Genomic DNA, 23,464 nt, shown 5'->3' on the forward strand with positions numbered 1-23,464 from the left:
TTTTCTTCCATCTCATTCTATGTAAGGTATCCAAGGAATGGTCTGCTAGACCTATCTGACTATAGCTGTGGTGGTATATGTTAGCAGATCTCCCAGTCTGACCATAATATGATAATTTGCAAGAACAAGGAACCTTGTGAACACCTGGAATGGAGAGGGGAGGAAGCAGTTCCTTAGGAGAATAGAGAAGGGAAGCTAGCTTCAAATGAGGTTTGAAAGCAATGCAAAAATTATACATTTTTTAGAGTTCTGGCTATTTTTTCTGGATTGATTTTTAGTGGATTGATGGCAATGCGCCATCAATCCACAAAAAAGCTCTGCAGTACTTTTCACCTGACGTAAAGCAGAACCGAACACATGCATACAAATGTTTGGAAAACTCATCCCTTGGCAAAACTCTACCAAATATCTAGGAGTTCATCTTGATAAATGCCTGAATTTCAAGACACACAAATAGTATCTCCACCAAAGCAAGTCAGACAATTGCACAACTATATCCACTTTTGAATAGGAAGAGCTTCCTAAACATAAATAATAAAATCCTCCTCTATAAATCTGTAATAAGACCACAACTCACTTATGCATCACCAACCTGGGGACACACAGCTAAAAGCAACATCAACAGACAATTCAGAACAAATACCTAAGAATGGCTTTTAATGCCCCCTTGGTTCATGAGAAACTTCCAGTTACACCAGGAAGCCAACCTTCCAGATATCAAGACCTATATGACAGGCATTGTAGAAAAATTCTTCACAGACACAGATAATCACCCAAATCAGCTAATTCAACAGGCAGCAGACTACAAACCCTCAGATCATTTCAAACATAAAAAACCAAGATCCTCCATCGAAAAATAAAGCTAATATAGCTTATAATGCTCACAATGAGCGGGTAATTTACCCAAAATAATCTTCTCATACACAAGCTAAAATCAGATTAAGGGATAAAGAGTCAAGGACTTGGTCCATCTCCCAAAGATGTTCCCAAGTACTGTTATGTTAAGAGGTATGTGAGCAGGTGGAAGGAAGAGATAATTTGTAAATTTTTTTGGTACTGTAACCATTGGACAGGAAGGTTTGGCAAATAAAGGCAAGTTCTACTGTAAGGGAAGCATGGGTGGAACAGAGGTTGGAGGTTCTGTTAACAAGGATTTTGATGATCTCCATATTGTTAAGAAGGGGGATGGTGGGAAATTTCATGTATGTACCTGTGTGGATGGGTTTTCTATAAACTGAGAACGAAAGGGTACCATTAGACAGACGTGTGATTAGAGTATCTGAAAAAAAGGCAAGCAATTGTTTTTTTTTCTTTTTTTCAATAGTGAACTGGATTCTAGGGTGTTGACTGTTAAGGTGAAGGAGGAAAGATTCTAATGTCTGAGTTGTATTGACAAATAGAGAACACATCATCAGTACATATCTTAACCAAACGGAAGTTTTGAGACTAGTAGTATCAAGAGCATTTTTTTTTTCTTTCGAAATGAACTATATAGAATTGGCCAGAGGGGAATGTCAATGAAAGTACCTTCTGTCTGTTTATATGAGGTACTCTTCCAGGAAAAGCAACCAGTATGGATAGAAAAATTAAAAAGATCAATAATGACAGGGATGGAAAACATTTTTCAGTAAATTTAGAGTATAATCTTTAAAGGTACTTATGGCATGACTATAAACAATAAATTACATGATAACCACAGTAATTAACTTTAATGAAATGAAAGTACAGTTGGAAAAACAAGATCTATAGACAAGTTGAAGGCACTGCCATTGGTAGCCCTCTGGCTCCAACTTTGGAAAACTATTTTTTGAACCGTCTGGAAGATACCATGTTCTCATCCATTCATCCCCAACCCTCTCATTGGTTATTGTTATGTTGATGATGTCTTTGCTATTTGGCCTCATTCTGAAAATTAACTTACCACTTTCCTATAACAGATCTATAGCCTTCACCCATGCATTCAATTCATCATGGAAAAAGAAAAGGCTGATAGGTTACCATTCTTGGACATCCTTGTTATGCACAGCCCTTCAGTAATTTATCAACCAGTGTTTGTCAAAAACTTACCTTTACTAGAAGATAGATTCATCAAAAGTCTGCTCATCACACCTCTCAAAAACTTGGTGTCATCATGTGTTTAATTAACAGAAAAGATAATGTGTTCCTCTCTCCATCATGCTTACAGCAAGAACTTCTATCAGCCAGCAAATAATTTACTCCTATGTTCCAACATCTCAGGATTCTTCAACAGACTGCAGGGTTCCAATCCCTTATATTTCTGGCATCTGAACCAACTGGTAGAATTCTGAAGAAGAATCATCTCATTCCCACATATTTTCCTATCAACAAAATTTCTAATCTGTTGCCATATACAAAAGACAAACTGTCACCTTTATCATTAGCTGGTGTTTACCGGATACCTTGTGAATGTAATCTAACATACACTGGGCAGACAGGAAAAAAGAATTAATGAACATCACTATTAAACTGAATACATGAAACCTCAAAAGTCTGGTCTGGCACAACATAGTATTGACACTAAACACAGTATCCAGTGGGAGGAAGCTCATCTTCTCCATAGAAGCAGATTTAAATATGAATGCCTTTTCAAAGAAATTTGCAAAGTCCCTTTACATCAGCCACATCTGAAACAGAACGATTGTCTCTCTCTCTCCCAAAAGTTTGGGAGATTCTTATTTTATGTAACCATCAAAAATAGTTTTTAATAATATTATTTATTAATATTAATTACTAGCACATGGCAACAATTTTTTAATTAGTAAACCACCAACTGCTGTATGTATCTTGTATTCCCATTTCTTTGATTTTCTTGTTTCTACACACTGATGATGATGATGATGTACTGTTATTTTCAGTACAAAATATCTATACTTTCATTTCATTAAAGTTAATTACTATAGTTATCATGTAATTTATTGTTTAGTAAATTTAGAGTGTAAGAAAGGGGAATATTTGTGAATAAGGAGGCAACGTCAAAGCTCACCATGATATCATTATTGTTTAAAACTAAATTCTGGATTACAGATTTGACACAAGTTGAATTTTTTTATGTAAAATGAAGAAATGAAGTGTGGCCAGTAAGTGGAATTAAAGATTTTGCTAACTGTTTAGCTAATTTAATGGAGGGAGAGTCATTAGCATCTACTATGGGACAGAGAAGGTAGCTGGGTGTATAAATTTTTGGCGATCAGTATATCGTGGGAGGAGGGGGGATAAAAAGTTTATTTTTTTAACAACTTCAGGAAGCCAACATGTGACATTTCTTAGAAGACTAAGAAATGTTCTGAGTAGAACATTCATTGGGGATAACAGCATCACCTTTGTCAGCTCTATTAATAATTATTAGCTATGTCGAGCCTGATGTTGTTGGCAACATTAAAAGATAAGTTCCTTACTAAATTAATTAATTACAAGAATTAATCACTCCAACAGCCAGCTCCATGCTTTACATAAACACTACATAGACAACCATAATTATTACTAGAGCTGACAAAGGTGATGTAGTGTTTTATGCCATGCCTCAAAGAAATTAATTTTACTGTGAAAGTCAGAGAGTGAGAGTTGATGTTCTCTTTGAGCTCATATTTTGCAATTTTAGAATGGCCATATAGTTATCCTCTGTATTCATGTAAGAATTTAAAAGTTAGATAATACAAAGTGTTAGATATAAGCAGGGATTAATTTACTTGTAATTCTATAAAGCATATGAATGTCAGATCTTTTTGGGATAAAGAAAATAACTTTGTATACTGAACTGTAAATATTGTGTGTGTGTGTGTGTATATATATATATATATATATATATATATGTGTGTGTGTGGTGATCAGCTTTTACTCGGTTGTTGTACATTTGAAAAAAATATAGATTTAATGACTATAAAACCGAGATAACATATAAAGATTTTAATGATAAATACTACTAGTTTCGGCATATAGCAGCCTTCTTCAGGTATTTATAAAGGAATACTAATAAACATTGAATTATCTAAGCAAACTGGAAATTACAGGTACAAATTGCCTCACATAATCGATACATAAAAACGTTGTATTTTTTCAAGTTGTTCCAACTGGCGTGCCATTGTTTATTGCAATTGTGCGTGCAGGTTCACGTGAACGCCAATACTGAATAACTGCAGTATGGCTATCTGGGATGTTATAACTTAAATTGTTGTTTAAGTGGACCGGGTTCAGCAGGATTTCCCTTGATTCTTCAATTTTCCTCTCAAACTCATCATCACAGCGAAAGATATTTTCTGATCTATTCCAGCAAACGGAGTGGCTTTGTTGGTCATCATTAGGATTATTTGAAAAAAGAACATGACTGGATAACGCAGTTGCATGAGATCTTTTATAAGAGATGTCTCTCTTATGCTCTTCTATCCGTTGTTCAATAGATTTGTTTAATCTATTGAACAACGTTTATGTCCAAAGTATATAAATTGTGGTGCGATTGCAATATCCCATACTTTGGACAAACAAACAAATCTATTGAACAACAGATAGAAGAGCATAAGAGAGACATCGCTTATAAAAGATCTCATGCAACTGCGTTATCCAGTCATGTTCTTTTTTCAAATAATCCTAATGATGACCAACAAAGCCACTCTGTTTGCTTGAATTAGATCAGAAAATATCTTTCGCTGTGATGATGATGAGTTTGAGAGGAAAATTGTAGAATCAAGGGAAATCCTGCTGAACCCGGTCCACTTAAACAACAATTTAAGTTATAACATCCCAGATAGCCATGCTGCAGTTATTCAATACTGGCGTTCACGTGAACCTGCACGCACAATTGCAATAAACAATGGCACGCCAGTTGGAACAACTTGAAAAAATACAACGTTTTTATGTATCGATTATGTGAGGCAATTTGTACCTGTAATTTCCAGTATGCTTAGATAATTCAATGTTTATTAGTATTTCTTTATAAATACCTGAAGAAGGCTGCTATATGCCGAAACTAGTAGTATTTATCATTAAAATCTTTATATGTTATCTCGGTTTTATAGTCATTAAATCTATATTTTTTTCATATATATATATATATATATATATATACAATATTTATTATTGTATATCCAGGAGATTGATGAGGCCAGGGATTTGGGAGTATTGGTGGATAGGGAATTGAAGTTTAGGGGACACATTGCAAAAGTGACTAAATCAGCTCATCAAATCACTTGGCTTCTGAAAAATACTTTAACATGCAGAGACAAACAAGTTGTTGTTCCTCTGCATTGAGCCTTGATAAGACCCCATCTGGACTACTGTGCCCAGTTATGGGCACCAGGGTTTCTTCGTGATGGGGAGGAAGTGGAGAGGATCCAGAGACGAGTGACCAAGATGATAGCAGGTCTGTGGAATGAACCTTATGAGAATAGGTTGAAGATTTGTGGGCTGCAGAGATTAGACGATAGGCGAAGGAGGGGTGATATGATTGAGACATTCAAATTACTGAAGGGTTTCTATAAGATTGATCCAGAAGATATTTTTGAAAATATGACTGGTGGTGGGAGGACTAGGGGCCATGCATGGAAGCTGGGCAAGAGCATGGTTGACAAGGGTGTAAGAGCTAGGTTTTTTACTTGGAGAGTGGTGAATGAGTGGAATAAGCTTCCAGAGTCTGTTGTGGGTGCTACGACCGTGAATGAGTTCAAGGCAAGGTATGATAGATACTGTGTCAGTGTCGAATAGTTGTTCTTGACATGATGTTAGGGCCTCCCTCGATGAGTCTGTTGACTCCTTGGAGTTGCCCGGAACAATAATAATAATAATAATATATATATTATAATGGCCTATTACTTTTAAAAAATCATGGCACTATGGTTTCGAAACAAGCACTTTCACCCTACAATACAAACTTGCAAAAAAAGTATTCAGTATTACTAGATTTGAGAACTGTGATACTAAAATCAAACATCACTTGCATATAATGGTAGCTTAGTACTAGAAAGAAAATGATCCTCTAGGATAATTTTCAATGAAGGCCATACTACACGGGCACAACAAACATTCTTCCTCCATGGATATCATACTACACTGCTGAAAGCCAAGCAAACTATAGCAGAAGTTTTATTATAGCACTAAAAATAGCTTCAACATATTAATTGATTAGATGTCATAAGAATGAGTTGTTATAAATCACATACATCATAAGTTGAGGATAGACTATATATTACAAGAGATGTCCAGAAAGTAAGTTCTGTTTTTAAATATTTTCACTGCAGTGCTGCGATAGCAATGGTGCGCATGTGTGCTGTGATTGTTGACTCCTTAGCAAGGCATTGGTGCCATTTTCAGACATTCTCGCAGTGTATAGGCGTCTCTTGATGTGTTTATAATGTCTAAGAAAATCGAAATGTGTGCCACATGTGAAATTAGGTCAATTATCCGTTTCTTGAATGCGAAGAATGTTAAAGCAGCTGAAATTCATTGGCAAATTATTGAGGTTTATGGAGAACATGCAATGAGTGACTAAATGGTATGAAGATGGGTAACACTTTTTAATGAAGGAAGGACAGATGTGCAGATGATGAATATCTTTAGTGACTGAAGATTTGACAGAATAGGGGATTCACTATGACGTCACTATCGCTGCAATTTCCAGAAGTTTCACGTTCATGCCTTCATGAAATTGTATCGGAGAAACTGAATTATCGAAAATTGTGTGTACACTGGGTGGCAAAGTTGCTTACAGACCAACACAAAGTGAATCGGCTGGGCAGTGAAATTCTTGACACACTACCATGAGGATGGTGATTTTCCTGAGCAGACTTGTCACCGGGGATGAGACTTGGGTGTCACACGCAACCCCTGAATCCAAACAACAGTCCATGGCGTGGAGGCACACCTCATCACCAGTCAAGACGAAAATGAAGACAATGATTTCTACTTGGAAAATCATGTGCACTGTGGTTTGGGACAGACAAGGAATTTTGCTGGTAGACTTCTTGGGTCAAGGCTCCACAATCAACATGAGTGTGTACTGTCAAACTCTTAAGAAACTGTGTCGTGTGATCCAGAATAAATGACGTGGCATGCTTACCAAGTGCGTTGTTTTGATTCATGATAACGTCCACCCACACATGGTCAGTGTAACACAACAACTTCTCACCACCTTCGGCTGGGAACAATTCCATCATCCACCATATAGTTCTGACCTCGCACCAAGCGACTTTCACCTGTTCAAACATCTGAAATCTTTCCTTGGTGGCTGGCAGTTTCAAGACGATGACGAGGTCAAAGAAGCAGTCAATGTGTGGTTTGCATGACAGGTGGCAACCTTCTAAGACAAAGGTATACAACTCTTGGTGTCTGTTATGATAAGTGCCTGAACAATGGTGGAAATTATGTAGAAAAGTAGTGAAAGATGTCTACTTTAATTTCCAATAAAGTTTTTTTTTGTAAATATATTATTGTTTCTCTGACTGCCCATCAGAACTTACTTTCTGGACATCCCCCATATATATATTATCTGAGATCTCCAGGGAGTCAAGGACTCATCGAAAAAGCTATATATCTCCCAATCTAGCTGTCATACCTTCTCTTAAATTAATTCACACTATATGCACTCACTACAACTAAAGGTAAACTATTCCACTCACTCACTGATCTGTGAGAGAAAAACCTAGCTTTTATCCCTTTCTTGACTGTGAACAAATTTAACTTCCATGGATATCCCCGTGTTCTCTCTCTCCCCACCTTCCATTTAATAAAAAATTTCATCAGACAATATCCTATAACACCAATTCAGAAGTTTATAGACCTCTATCATATCATCCCTCTTTCTCCTGTTAAGCAGAGTCTGTAATCCACATACTTGCAATCTGTCCTCCTAATCTAAATCCCATAATTTGAGAGATCAAATCTGCACACAATAATCCAGATGCAGCTTATCAAGGCCTTATAAAGAGGCAAAATGACTTCCTTATCCTTACATGTCAAGGTTCGCTTCAACATCGCAAATATCCTCGGAATTTGTAACTTTTGATACATGATTTTAATTTCAAATTCTTATCCACCATTATGCCAAGATCCTTAGCTGCATCAGTTTCTTGTAGCATAACCTATTTAATATAATATGCTGCTGGAAATCTCTTCTTTTCTTAATGTAGCTTCCAAAGTGAGAGGGTGCAGCATACTCTCAGTGAGACCCTCTCACTTTTATTCGGGTGAGACACGAATAAAAGTCAAAACTAGTCTGAGCAGTCCTTCCAGTTCTCTCTCTGTTGGTGGCTTTCCTTTTTGTTTCTGCATAGCCACGTAATCCTGTCCATGATCTTATATCTTCATGCTATGTCCTTCGTTTTTTACCCCTTGATCCTTTTCCCATAATTTTTCCTTCTAAAACTATTAGTATTCCTCTGATACCTAAGAATAAGCATAAGAAATCTCATCAAGCCAAATTGCATAACCGGATATTTCCAGTTATGTAATCTTTTTAGATTATTATTATTGTTATTACTACCCAAGACCCCATGCAGTCAAAGACTCATCTACAAGGTCCTTTTATCATACAGCTCATCATACCGTGCTTTAAGCACACTCAAACTCCCTGCAGACACCACCCTCTCAGGCAAGGCATTCCAATCATTCACAACTCTGTATGAAAAGACACTACTTCTTGCTCCCCTACTCACACCCTCTTTATACAGTTTCCAGGGATGACCTCTGGTTCTCCCCCTGATATCCTACCATTTTCTGTAGAACTTCTCCAGCATTGATCCTATAACTTGTAGGTCTCTATCATATCTTCCCTCTTCCTCCTGTCCACCAGCCTTTGCAAGTTGCATATTCTCAATCTTTCCTCATACTCAACATTCCAGAGGTTAAAAACTACCTAGTTAGTCGCCACTGGACCATTTCGAACATCTCTTCATCTTTCTGAAAACCAGGTGACCAAATCTGGACAGAATAGTCCATGTGTGGCCTAATCAAAGCCTTATACAACAGAACAAGAATCTCCCTACTTCTACAAGTCAGTGTCCTCAGCATCATTCCCGGAAGCCTTTGTGTTGTCTTCACAATTTTGGCTATGTATCCCCTAAATTTCAGATCCTTATCCACTATCACCCCCAGATCTCTTATGAGGAGTTAGCTGGAAAAGAGATAAATGCAGCTTGGGGGGATTTTCAAAATCAGATCTCATTACCTCCACCTCCAACAATATATCCTCAACAAGCATAAATTCTGCATCCCATTTTTGTTTTCCAAATTTCAAAATCTTACATTTAGCAACATTGAACTCACATCCTCATTCCCATGCCCAACGACTCAATTTATTCAAATCTTCTTGCAAGGCCACAACATCTTCTCTACTCTTCATGGTTCATCCGAACTTTGCATCATATGCAAACAGCTTAGTTGGCCAAGTGGTTAGCGTATCACCTCACCAGCCAAAAGGCTGCAGGTTCGAATCCCACCGTAGGCATGGATGTTTATGATTGTCTGTGAAAACACTAGTGGTGGTAGTCGGTAGTAGATGGTGTTTATGTTAGATGATGAAGGTTGGGTGAGTAGTGAGACAAAGAGTTGTAGAGTTGATGCCCTCCCTCGATGTCTTTGAACTCGCTGGAGGTGTGATATAATAATAATAACTAAATATCTCCATCCAAATCTTTACCAATATCATTAATATACAAGTTAAACAAGTCTGTTTTAGAGCCATTGCTCTAAAACAGACCCCTGTGGCACACTACTAGTAACTTTCCTTTTCCTGGATATCGCTCCCCCATACACAACTTGTTGATACCTATCAGTTAGCCAGTCTCCAATCCAATGCACCAATCTATCCAACTATATCCAACCCCATCCGCTCTAGTTTGACTATCAAATTATCATGCGGTAATCTATCAAAAGCCTTTGCAAAATCTAAGTATATTACTGTGAATGCTTCTCCTCTGTCCAAGGAAGCAGTCACCTTATTGTAATAAGTAAGTAGATTACTAAAACATGACCTCCCTTTAGCAAATCATTGCTGTTCATCAAAGATAATACCATTGTTGTCAATCCAGTTCTGGATTCTAGTTCTCACAAGCTTCTCCAACAACTTAACTACAATACCTTGAGTTCTATCACCACCTTTATGAAGTGGCACAATCTTGCCCTCCTTCCACTCCTTAGGAACTTGACCCAGTGCAAGACTCATATTAAAAAAATTTGTCAAGGTCAGCATCAGCTGCCTGGCACATTCCTTCAGAATACATGGTGATATATTATCAAGTTCCACAGCCTTATTTACATCTAGTTTGCTCAAACTAGTATGAGCAAACTAGATGTAAATAAGGAGTACAATTAAGTATCTCCACCACACCTTCTGCAACAGCTGTCTTTATACCATTTTCTCCAATCAATGTCATCCTTCCATAATCATTCTTTCTTTTGCTGGCTACGTATTGAAAGAACTCCTTAGGATTCTTCTTGGCTTCATTAGCTAACTGCTGTTCATACCTCTCTTTAGCTACCCTCACCAATAAAGTCACCCACCTTGCCTGGTCTTTGTAGTCCTCATGGAATTGGTTATTTTCACTTCTCTTATGCTGCCTCCATAATGCCTTTTTTCTCTGTATCGCATGCTTAATCTCTTTCTTCATCCATCTCACACCTACCTTATTTAACCTTCTCACCCGTGGAACACATTTAGACATGGCATCTAGTAGATAGTTTTTGAAAATCCCACAAGCTGCATTGATCTCTTTTCCAGCTAACTCCTCATTCCATGTTACACCTGCAAGCTGTCTCCTGAGCTCTTCATAATCACCCCCCCCCCTTGTAGATTCCACATATACCCTTTTCTTACAGAGGTCCTCACACTGCTGGCAACTACCCAGGTAATCACCTCATGGTCACTCTCACCAATTGGTGGGTGATTTGACACTTCATTTATAATTACATCCTCTGATGAGATTACCAAACCCAAGACCCTCAATCCTCGTGTGCCCTCTCTTACATACTGTCTGAGGTGGTTATCCCTCAAAAACTCAAGAAACTCATTTTCGTTACTTCCAGTTGCTATCTCATCATTCCAGTCTATATTGCCATAATTAAAATTTCCCATAATGATCACTCTTCTCTTATTTGCTTGGCTAATTTGATTATACATTTCACAGCCACTACCATCCACATTTCCAGGTCTACAACAACATCCAACCAAGTATTTCATTTCATTCACTTCTATCTCACACCATACTGCTTCAAAACCACTGGTACTGTTTCCCTCTTGCATCTCTACTTTATATAGACATAACTCTTTCTCCATCATCAATAGCACTCTCCCCCCCTTCCATTTTCACTCCTTCTATCCTTACGAAACATATCATACCCTTCCATCTCTATTCCTGCTAGGATGTCGTCCTCATCTAACCACGTCTCACTTATTCCAAGAATTTTTGGCTGAACAGACTCAATTAGTGCAACCATTTCATCTGCCTTGTTTCTTACACTTCTAGCATTTGTATATAAACACAACAGCTCATTCCTGCCCATGTCTACAGTTAGTTCCACCGATACCACTCATTTGATGTGATCTCATAATGCTCGACTCGGGCCATTTCCCTTTCTGCTTATTCATTTTAGAACCCTCTTCAATTCCAACTGTTTCTTCTTGATCCCAGGTCATCTCATTCCTTTCCTGTCTACATATGCTCTCACTTCCTCATGGAGCATCCAACTTTCTCACGCTGTGTACCCCTGTCCACCCTGAGCCTCCCTGTTTACCTGTTCATCTTGCACACCCATTCTCTCATTTTCCATACTCATGCCACTTACATCCTTTTCAATCTCTCCTGCTCTTCCACATCACTTCCCACTTGATCCCATTCTCTGTACTCATTGCTCTACCTTCCAGCAACAGTCTCTCCAAGCGATTCACACCATAACCACTCACATGCAGTCCATCACTGCCATACAGTTCACTTTGTCCTTTAAATTCATTCCACACATTAAAAAATTGTACTCCTCTCTCCTCACACATTTCAGCCAACATATTCATAATCCTTGCATTCTGCCTCATCTCACCTGACAACAGTTATACCTTGGCAACAAGCTTACTACCCTTCTTGTCACACTATTCTTTTTTTATCCATCTAAGCACCCTCCTGATATCCATTCTGATGTGCTCTTTGTATTCTGTCAAGTCATTCGCACCTATTGAAACAATCAACTCCTTTGCTCGCTCCTTCCTCATATCCAATGCTTCAATCACTCTACTCATTTTACTGCCTGGAAAACATACCTTGCGTGCATCCTGTCATCCAGTACACCTTTAATAATGGAGTCGCCATACAATGCCAAAGATTAAAAGATTAAACAAATTTTTCTAAACAGTAACTTTCTTGGGTGAGAGTCACATAAAAAAATAATTATAATCATACTTTATTTACCTTCAACATTAAACCAGTCTTCTGACTGCTGAAGAGATGGAGGAGGTCGCTGCCTATATTCAAATGATACAGAATTGGAGATCACAAATCCTTCACAAGCTACTTGAAGAAACACTAAGCCTGGTTCATGGGCTGAAATTATATAATTTTGAATAAGTTACATCTTTATTGTCAACAATCACAGCACATTGCACTGTAAGTAAGCAATACATCATAGCATGCAGTCAGTTATCATGTGATTATTAGAAAATAAATTTTTGAAATCAAAAAATGTATGAAACTAAAGTTTATTTTTGTATATCAGTTCCCATTTGTAGAAAACGAAAATATATAGATAATGTCTATAATTGGTTAGTAGTTAACAGTGCTCTTTCATTAAAATAACATGAATGTGACATAATATAAAAGATATGAATAAATAAGAATGGATATGGAGGTACAAAATCTAAGAGAAGGCTGGGAAACGGAGTAACGAGGGCTCTGTGCATTGGCTACTTCAGTTTAATCTCTACATTAATGATACAGGAAATTATTTGATGGGAAATATCCAGTTGTTTGCTGATGATGAAACTTGGTAGGGAAATAGTTAAAAGATGTTAATTATAATAGACAAGAAATTATTTTCTTGTTTTACTCGGATACCTTTCATGTGAATTATCTTCACAACTAAGATTCTTGTATATATAGAGGATGTAGACCAATTCAATTGTTTTAATATCCCATAATGCTATGCATTAGGAGAAGGGTCACTATCCAGATTGGTTTTACTTTTACTGAGATATTCTCTTTGGGAGCTAGATCCCAGTAAGACATTAAGGTTGATTTAACCTCAGTATTGTTTATGGTTATAGCTTCCACTGAGGAGACCCAAATAAAAGTCAAAACTGGTCTGAGCAGTGAAACTTCCCATAATGTATAGCATCATGCACATCCAAAAGGAAGTGTGTTTTTCATTATGGAATGCTAAGGCAAATGAAGCGAAGTCAACAGTCTCCATATACATGTAGCCTAGTCATGAAGATATTTCCTACACAAACTTTGTTTGCTTATGCTTGTGTATAGGATTAAAACAATAATATAATTTTTTTTTTCTATCACCCTGACATATCCAGCTTCATCAGCTTCTTGCAGCTCAGTTCATCAGAATAATACACATTTTTCAGTCTTATCATTTCAAAGTGCATCATTTACATAAATTCCACATTACACTGAAAACTGTCAGTGTAATGTGGATTTATTTATTTAAAGAAAAAAAAACTTAATGACAAAGGTGGTTGAAAGGAAAACAGTTGTCAGTGTAATGTAGAAATATGTAAATTATGCACTTTGAAATGATAAGACACTGAAAAATGTGTATTCTTCAGTGAGAATGAGAAAGTAGTCTGGATGATCCAGAAGTAAGTGATCAAGATGGTGAAAAGTATGTGATACATTATTATTACTATTATCATTATTATTTGACCTCCAGGGAGTCCATAGACTCATCGAGGGAGGGCACTTGCTCTACAACTCTGTCTCCACCAACTGACTGCAACTACACCAACGCCATCTACGACCGACCAACACACTGGTATGTCCACAATCACAAACATCCATGCCCATGGCGGGATTTGAACCCGCAGCCTTTTGGCTGGAGAGCGGATACGCTAATCACTCGGCCAGCCAGGCTGGCATATGCTCCCTAAAAAGATAGTGAATGTTTGTGGATTGCTTCAGTTGTTTGACAGACAGAAAAAAGAGTATATTATGAGATATCCTCTTTTATTATGATAAAAAGAAAAGAGAAACATATACTAAATGTGAACCTCATGGAGTCCAAAGACTCACTTTATGAGTCCCAGATATCAAGTGCTTCACTCATTATTCACACAATCATATCATGTCATCTTTCTTTCTCTTTTAACTAATTCACTATTCCACTCTATTCCACTGATTTACCACTCTACAAGCAAAGAATCTAGTCCAGATCGCTGGCTTCATCAATATAATATGCTACTTTTAATCTGTTCATCCCAAAGTGCATATCCTTATACTGTAACATTAAATTAGCAATCATTACCCTTTGTATACACTGCCAATCTATTGATATTATTTTAAAAGATCTCTACATCAGCATTGTTAAATCTTGCCCTGTCTAGTTCTGAATCATCAGCACTGTATCTCTGCCACAAAACTCATTTTCAATATCATTAATATAAATTAAATCACCAAAGGATAAAGCTGTGCAGCAAACCACTGATCATCTGCTTTCTTTTTTAATCATGCCATCAAATAGAACTATTTGATAGCAGATGATCAGCAACATTCTCATACACTATAAATTAAAGTGCTTAGTGCTGGCGAATAAAATTTTATTCAAATTTTATTAGCCAATAAAATATAAAATAAAATTCGCTGGCGAATAAAATTTTATTCAAATTTTATTCGCCAGCACTAAGGACAAAAAATGGGAATGGGACATTTAGAATAACGCATCAAGATAGGGGTGGGACAAAGGGATCACTGCATTTCATGTATACTAATGCCAGGAGTATTAGGAACAAGAAGGAAGAATTTTTGGCCATGATTGGCTCTTCCTGGCCACAGATTATTGGCATTAGTGAAACATGGCTGATGGAAGATGATAGAGTTAGTGGGATAGAATGTGTAGGTTATAGCATGTTTAGGAGGGGCAGAGAGAATAAAATAGGGGGAGGGGTGTTATTGATGATAGCTGATGAACTGCAGCCAAGGAGAATTGAAGTTGTATCGCAGGATAGTGAAAGGAGCTCATTTGAGGCTATTTGGTGTGAGATTGAGACTGGTAGAATAAAATATACAGTTAGGTACTGCTATAGACCAGGTGATGGAATAGATGGTGGAGATAGTGTGCATAAACAAATTGATGAAATGAGTGGAAGGAGGGTAATTATTATGGGGGATTTCAACTATGGTAACATTGATTGGAAGGAGGAGAGGACACATGTGAGGAAGGAAGGAAATGGATTTTATTCAATTAAGGGATAACTATCTGAGACAGCATGTAATTAAAAATACTAGGGGTGTGAGAGTGCTTGACCTGGTAATAGCATCTCAGAATTTGACTGTAATGAATATGATCATGTTGCCACCTATTGGTGAGAGTGATCATAAGGTCTTGACCTGGGAGGTGGCTAAATGTGTGGAATTTTCAATTAAGACAGGATACATGTGGAATTACTGTGCTGGCAAGTATGACAAACTTAGGAGATTGCTTGGAACAGTGCCATGGCACGTACAACTGCAAGGGCTGGACGTCGATAGAGCATGGGAAGTGGTCAAGGAGCATTTACAGGAGGTTATGGCTGATTGTATACCTAGGGTCCGAATAGTTAAACAAGTAGGGGTTAAATGGATGAATGACGCCATTAAGCTTGAGCTGCAAAAAAAGAAACAACTGCAGAGGGAATTTAAAGAAAGGGATGACCTGCAGGCACACGAACGGTATAAAGTGCAAGCCAGAAGGGTAACGAGTGTGGTAAAAAAAGCAAAAGCAGATTATGAAAGGAAACTAGTGCAAGCAAAAGAGAATCCCAAACAGTTCTTTCAATATGCTGCAAGCAAGAAAAAAACTGTACACAGCAAAATGATTTTAAGGAATGACGATAGTAAGGAGGTCACTGAATCAGTCGATATAGTGGAGTTACTGAGCACCACTTTGCAAAAGTATATCATCTAGGTGGTGACATTGAAGAAATGAAGGAACCATTAGTTTATACGGGAATTGTGATGAATGAAGTGGAGGTGACTAGTCTGTTACAGAACCTTAATGTGAACACATCTGTCAGATTGGATGGTATACCGGCATGGGTCTTGCGTGAAGCGGCTAAAGAATTATCAGTGCCCTTGATCATGTTGTTTAATCTGAGTCTCAGGTCTGGTTTAGTCCTGAAGGTGTGGAAAAAGGAGAAAATAGTTTTACTGCATAAAGGAGGATCCAAGACTACGGTTGCAAATTACCGACCGATCAGCATATCAGGAGTCGTTGTCAAGGTCTTGGAGAAAGTAGTCAAGGGAAAAATACAGGAATGGATTGATGAAAATGAGATACTGCACAGGGGACAGCATGGCTTTGTGAAGGGTAAATCATGCCTCAGGAGATTAGGGTAATGGGTTTACAGTGATACTGCTGGACCTGGCAAAGGCATTTGACACATGGAATTCTAATCCATAAACTACAACATATGGTAATAGATATAGGGTTGATGAGATGGATAGGTGGGTGGTTGATGGAGAGATATCAAAGAGTAGTTTATTCAGGAGTAGAGTCCAAAAGATGGCCTGTGACTAGTGGTGTGCAGCAGGGTTCTGTTCTTGGACCACTGCTGTTTAATCTGTTCATTAACGATATAGGGAAGGATCGAAGTTCAACAGTTCATTTGTTTGCTGATGATGAAAAGTTGGGTAGGGCAATAGTGAATGCAGAAGATGTCAAAATCTTGCAGGATGACGTGGATAGATTGGAGTTCTGGACTAAGGAGAATGGATGTCAATTTAATGTGACGAAATGTAAGGTTATGCATTTTGGGGTGAAAAGATTAGCAGCAGTATACCATATTGGTGGAACTGTACTCCAGGAAATTGATGAGGCCAGGGACTTGGGAGTGTTGGTGGATAGGGAGATGAAGTTTAGGGGGCACATTGCAAATGTAGTTAAATCAGCTCATCAACTCACTTGGTTGTTGAAAAATACCTTGACGAGCAGAGACAAGCAAGTTATTGTACCTCTGTACTGAGCCTTGATAAGACCTCATCTCGACTACTCTGCCCAGATTTGGTCACCTCGGTTCCTTCTTGAGGGGAGTGACTACGATGATAGCAGGTCTATGGAATGAACCATATGAGAACAGGTTGAAGATTTGTGGGTTGCAGAAACTAGTTGATAGGCAGAAAAGCAGAGATATGATTGAGACATTCAAATTGCTAAAGGGATTCTATAGGATTAATTCAGAGGATATTTTTGAGATCAGGACTGGTGGGAGAACTAGGGGACACCTATGGAAGCTGGGAAAGAGTGTGGTTAGCAAGGGTGTTAGAGCTGGGTTCTTTACTTTTAGAGTGGTAAATGAGTGGAATAAGCTGCCAGAGTCTGTTATGGTTGCTGTGATGGTGAGTGAGTTCAAGGCAAGGTATGATAGATACTGTGAAAATGTCGTATAGTTGTGTGGACATGATGTTTAGGGCCTCCCTCGATGAGTCTAAGGACTCCCTGGAGTCGCCCGAAATAATAATAATAAAGATGCCAAGAAATTATATCCTCGATTTCATCCTTTATTCAAGTGTAAGCAAACAAAGGTCGCATGTAAAGTCACTTCATGACTGCGCTACTTGTATATAAAACCTAAGAACTTCACATTAATTTCCTTAGTATCCCATAATGCAGCATACGTATCCTTATGGGCATGTATAATGCTATGCATTATGGGGAGGGCCACTACCCTGACCTTCATTGAGGACTCACCTGTGGGAGCCAGATCCCGAAGTGGTACCAAGGTTGAAGTAATGCAGAAGTTATTTCTGTATACAAGTAGTCAAGAGGTGTCACACCTCATTACTAAAATACTCTGGATTAGAGATGGATGTTGAAAGCTTTTACACTGTCTGATACTATAAATTACAGATGCAAAAAAATTATATTCTTGGTTTCATCCTTTATCCAAGTGTAAACCAACTAAGTCAAAAAGTCAATTCACAACTCGACTACTTTTATGTATCCCATAATGCAATGCACATATCCTTACACACATGTATAATGCTATGCATTATGGGAAAGGCTACTACTACCCTGACCAGCTTTGACTTTTATTGAGGTCTCAACATAGTAGTAGCCAAGTGAAGTAGCCAAGTCGTGAAGTGACTTCACACGCCATCTTTGCTTGCTTATACTTGGATAAAGGATGAAACCAAGAATATAATTTCTTGGCACCTGTAATATATAGTATAATCTAGTGAAAAAACTTTCAACATCTATCTCTAATCTAGAATATTTTAGTAATAATGTGTAACACCTTTTGACTACTTGCATACAGAAATATGACTACTGCTTCACTTCAACCTTGGTATCACTACTGGGTTTGGTTCTCACTAATAAAACCTTTATTTATAAAGGTTGAAACAGGTCTGGGTAGTGTCCGTTCCCATAATGCATAGCATTATCTGTAAGGATATGTGCACTGCATTATGGGATAATAAGGTAATTAATGTGAAGTTAATAGTCTCTATATACAAGTAACTCAGTCGTGAAGTGACTTCATGTGCAAACTTTGTTTGCTTACAGGATAAAGGAAGAAACCAAGAATATAATTTCTTGACATCTTCAATTCATAGTATTATGAAGTGAAAAAACTTTCAACATTCTCATACATGTCACAAGCTTCATATCTATCTCCATTTGCTCAGTTTCTTTTAATAAGGTTTCACACAATAACCTGTCAAATGTCACTGCAGAGACAATCACATTCATGGTTTATCCATTTCCATTATTAATTCAACTCAACTGACAATTCATTGCAGAAAATGTGTAAATCACGAGAAACCCTTCAAAAATCCATGCCCTCCCAATCTTTCACTCATTCCTGAATTCTGCTCTTAAACAATATTTCCAATGCTTTTAATATCACTCCCTCAAATAATCATTGGTTTGTAATTTGGTACCTCTTTTATGTAATGGGAATATTTTGGCATCTTTCAACTCATTTGGGACCATGCTGGAGCTGAGCCTTAGCTGAAAGAGTCTAATCATAAATATTGCCAATTTCTTGCATCTTCTTGTAATATATGAGAAAATATCCCATCTAATCCCATGTGGTATTCACACTGTGATTTTATAGTATTCTAAGCACCTCCATTTCATCTGCTTTCACATTAGATCCTATAACATGTGACTGCAGTATCTTAACCTGAAGGACATATGATCGCAAAGTAATTGCATTGTAATTCAATAATTCTTTCTCCTTCGGCCACCTCTTTCGCATTAGCATCCATTATAGTTATCCTATCATAATCATTCTTCCTTTTACACACCATGTAGTGAAAGAATTCCTTACGATCTTCTTTGGAAAGCTTGCCTAGATTCCTCTCACAATTTGATTTTGCCTTTCTTATCATGCTGCTCACCAATACTGCTTGCATACACTTTGTAATGCTCATATTGATAGGCACCTTTCTTGTCATAATTCTTTCTCCTGCCAGCCACAACATTTTCTTTCTTTTTTTTTTTCAGCTCCTGCAGTCTGAAGCTACTTCTGATGTTAAAATATTCTTAATTTGCAGTTTCTTACCCATGTTTCTGCTCCAAACTGTCTCTTAAGTTTGTTGTAATTACTAGCTCTGTAATTTCATGCATATCCCTTCTTGAACAAAAATTCTACTCAAATGAATCACCACGTTTAGCCATCAAGGTTGCATAATCACTTTCACAAATAAAAGCAAAGTTATGGACAAATTCTCCAATGGAATCACCAGATCCAACAATCTCAAAACTCTGGTCTTTTCCATCATTTCCAGGCAATTCCAGGTAATACTTACTTAGTGACTGCATAAATTCCATTTCCTTAGCCAAAGGTGCTCTGTTTTTAATCTATTTTTTATGTGACTTCCACCTGCAAAATAAACCTAAGTATATTAGTATCATAGATGTGCTAAGGATATTTTAGATACCATTATTTTATTTATTTAAAATTTTTTTTTATTAATTCTTTAAATAAACCAGAAATCGTGCTAGAGAAGCATTTCTGGATTATGATCATGGCAGGTTTTGAATCTAGTCTGTTGGTTGTAGAATATGTATATTATCCCTTCAGCCACCATCTACAACTAAGTCCTCATTGTTGAAGTTCCCCCATAATAATTATTCACCCTGCACTAATGAGGCTAATCTGCTGATCTGATACACATCTTAGCCTATAACAGCAACATTATACATTTTGCCATGTTACCCTCTGTCTCACAGCAGATAGCCTCAAATGCACTACCTTCTATATCTCTTAATTTTCACCCTTGTTGGTTGCAATTCTGCTGTCATCAGCAATATCCCCCCCCCCCCCCCACACACACACCAAATCCATCTCTCTTGATTGCTCTGAAAATAAAAGATTCTTCACATTCTATTCCTAGAACTCCATCATCCTCTATCAACCAAGTCTTACTAATACCAATAACTGTTGGCTAAGTAGAACTAAACAATACTAAAAACTCCTAACCCTTAATTCTTATGCTCTTATGCTTCTGGCATTAGTGCACAGAAGTGCAATATCCCATTGCATCCTCAATGACTTATGTTTTACTGATTGTCATCTTAATATCTGAGACCTCAGAGTTCAGCATACTTTGTTTATTCTTATTCTCACAATCACTTGTCTGAAGAGGGCTTGTGCACATTATTATATCTGAATCCCTTCTACTAACTTTAGTTTTCCTGATTTTGCATCAGTTCTCCCAAGGAATAACTTTCTCCAGACACCAAACTTCAAATCTATTCAAATACTATTCATTTTTCACTTCTTCCAGTAACACTTTCATATTCTCTCTCATTACACATGTGTAACCTTTATGTCTGCCAAAACAGTCAACCACTGTCAATTTTCCTCTCTACATTCTAATAGCATTACTGACATCCTTGATCATCACATCTGGAAAAACACAATTTTGTTCTACCCTCATCAAGTATATCTTTTATCATGAGATCATTATAAAACAGTCTCCTTATTCTCACTCTCTCATTCTGCCACACTTTTCTTTCTCCTCTGTTTCACCTCTCCTTGCTTTATTTTGCTTCTCTGCCATTTGCCAGACAGCTCTCCTATCTCCTAAATTCACACACTGTCTTGTAAAAAAAAAAAACCTCCATGTAAGCATATCCTCAGAATTCAAAATGTCACAGTTATATGGCATTATTACAGTTAAAGAGGGTACAGAGTGGATTCTTTGCATGGAGGGTGGTTGAACCGTGAAATACATTGCCTGATAGAGTAGTGAGAGCATGAACAGTCAATGGATTCAAGGAGTAGTATGACAAACTTTGTGTTTTCTAGTCTGGGTTTCAAATGAGGAGTCTTGTAACTCTGTGGAAAATCATAATAATTTGAGAATAGGAACCAAACCCTGGAGATTCAGTGGCAAGCCATGAAGAAAACTTTGATTAAGCCAGAGAGACATGTGGTGAGGTTGTATGCAAGGATAGAAAAATCAGAACTCCACGGTGGACACAGAAAGTTAAAGAGGCAGTGAAGGAAAAGAAGAAAGCATAACGAAAGTTCCTGGTAAATAAATCAGCTTGTGTTCTTAAAGAATACAGAGACAAATGTAAGAAAACTGAACACTTTATAAAACTAACTAAACAAAAGTCATGGGAAAACTTTAGTAAGAATGTAGAAAAAAAATATCAGGAACGTGGCAAGATATTCTGGAGGCTGTTGAAAATGCCCCTGTAAAAGAAATTAGAGATGATAAACGTGACATGAAAACTAGTGAAAAAAAAAAATATCCTTGATGTATCGAGTGATTACTTCAAAAAATTGATAAATGAAACAAGCAGTGACAGCACAGTGGTAAAATAACACTCAAAAGGCATGCAATCAAGAATACATATCCATACTTGAAGTAGAAAAAGCCATCAAAAACCTGAAATGTGGAAAGGCAGTGGGAGTAGATGATATTATTATTATTATTATTGAGTCCTATAAGGAGTCAAAAGACTCATCACGGGAGGTGTCCTTCCTAGGAAACACAAGTCTATCAAGACTGATCATGAGAGGTCCCTCCTAGAAAACACAAAGTCTATCATACCATTCCTTAAACTCATTGACCATTCTCACTCTCACCACTCTATCATGCAATGCATTCCACCGTTCAACCACCCTCCATGCAAAGAAACAAATCCTCACCCTCTTGCTCACAGCTTCCTTTCGCAACTTCCAGGGATGGTCCCTTGTCATTACTCCTTCCTGCTGTTCAACCAAGCAAAAGAACTCTCCAGTGTCAACCCTGTAACCACCTCTCAACAGTTTAAAAGTCTCAATCATATTATCTCTCCTTCTATCCACCTTCTATCTTTGCAGTCCACATTCCCTCAGCCGATCCTCACACTAACATTGTACAGTCCCGAAACCATCTTTGTTATCTGCCTTTTGTACCCTTTTCTCAGTAAACTTATCCCCTTCAAATCCTTGGGACCAAATCTGAGAACAATAGTCCAAGTGTGGACTGATCAGCGTCTTACACAACGGAATGATAACTCTTATCTCTGTAGGTCAGCGTCCTTCTCATTATTGCAGTTATCCTCTATGTTACCTTAATCATCTTTGCAATATGTCCCCTGAATTTCAGGTTTCTATCAATCATCAACCCCAGATCTCTTGTCTCCCCTACTTCATCCAATATAGTTCCTCCAATAGAATAAGCAGCATTCCACCGATGTGTCCCAAACCTCAAGACCTTGCATTTTGCTGCATTCAACTGGCACCCCAATTCATTTGTCTATCTGTCTAGCTTATTCAAATCCTCTTGCAGGACTACCACATCTGCACTATTACTAATAACCCTTCCCTGCTTCACATCATCCGCAAACAACTGAATATCCCCCTGCAATTCACTGACAATATCACTGATATAAAGGTTAAACAATATAGGTCCCAGCATTGAGACCTGTGGGACCCCACTTGTAACCCTCTGCTTCCTTGAAACTGTCCCACCATACACAACTCATTGATACCTATCGGACAGCCCATCCTGAATCCAGTTGACCAACCTAACATCCAAACCCATATGCTGCAACTTAAATGGCCAAGATGGCAGAAGAATCAAACTGACTGATCAATGGCATCAAGGGCACGACACAAGATGTGCGGCACATTGAGGGCATACTCCTGACATCTAAGGAAATTTTGGCCAGCCATCGTGGAAGAGATCGGAACCTCACCACGTATTTATCCATTGTCAACGATGAAACACACCATGTCACAATATGAATTTAGAGATGTGGTTGAGACCCCTACAACCATCAGCTCTTATAGCTACAGGGAAGAAGAGCTTGAAACTGGGAATTA

General features: G+C 37.8%; 1 protein-coding gene across 3 annotated transcripts in view; it reads right to left on the reverse strand.

The window, feature by feature from the left end:
- LOC150105342 (calmodulin-binding transcription activator 1-like) overlaps positions 1 to 23,464 on the reverse strand; it is a 1,067,501-nt gene that overhangs the window by 281,113 nt on the left and 762,924 nt on the right. For all 3 annotated transcript variants that reach the window (XM_090394729.1, XM_090394728.1, XM_090394730.1), the window contains one exon: positions 12,402 to 12,533. In XM_090394729.1, the coding sequence (XP_090250855.1) occupies positions 12,402 to 12,533 (132 nt within the window). The remainder of the gene's footprint in view (positions 1 to 12,401; positions 12,534 to 23,464) is intronic.

This window comes from Typopeltis vanoorti, chromosome 6 (assembly GCF_054136105.1).
Source record: "Typopeltis vanoorti isolate ZY-2024b chromosome 6, IOZ_Tvanoo_1.0, whole genome shotgun sequence".
Taxonomy (NCBI): Eukaryota; Metazoa; Arthropoda; class Arachnida; order Uropygi; family Thelyphonidae; genus Typopeltis; species Typopeltis vanoorti.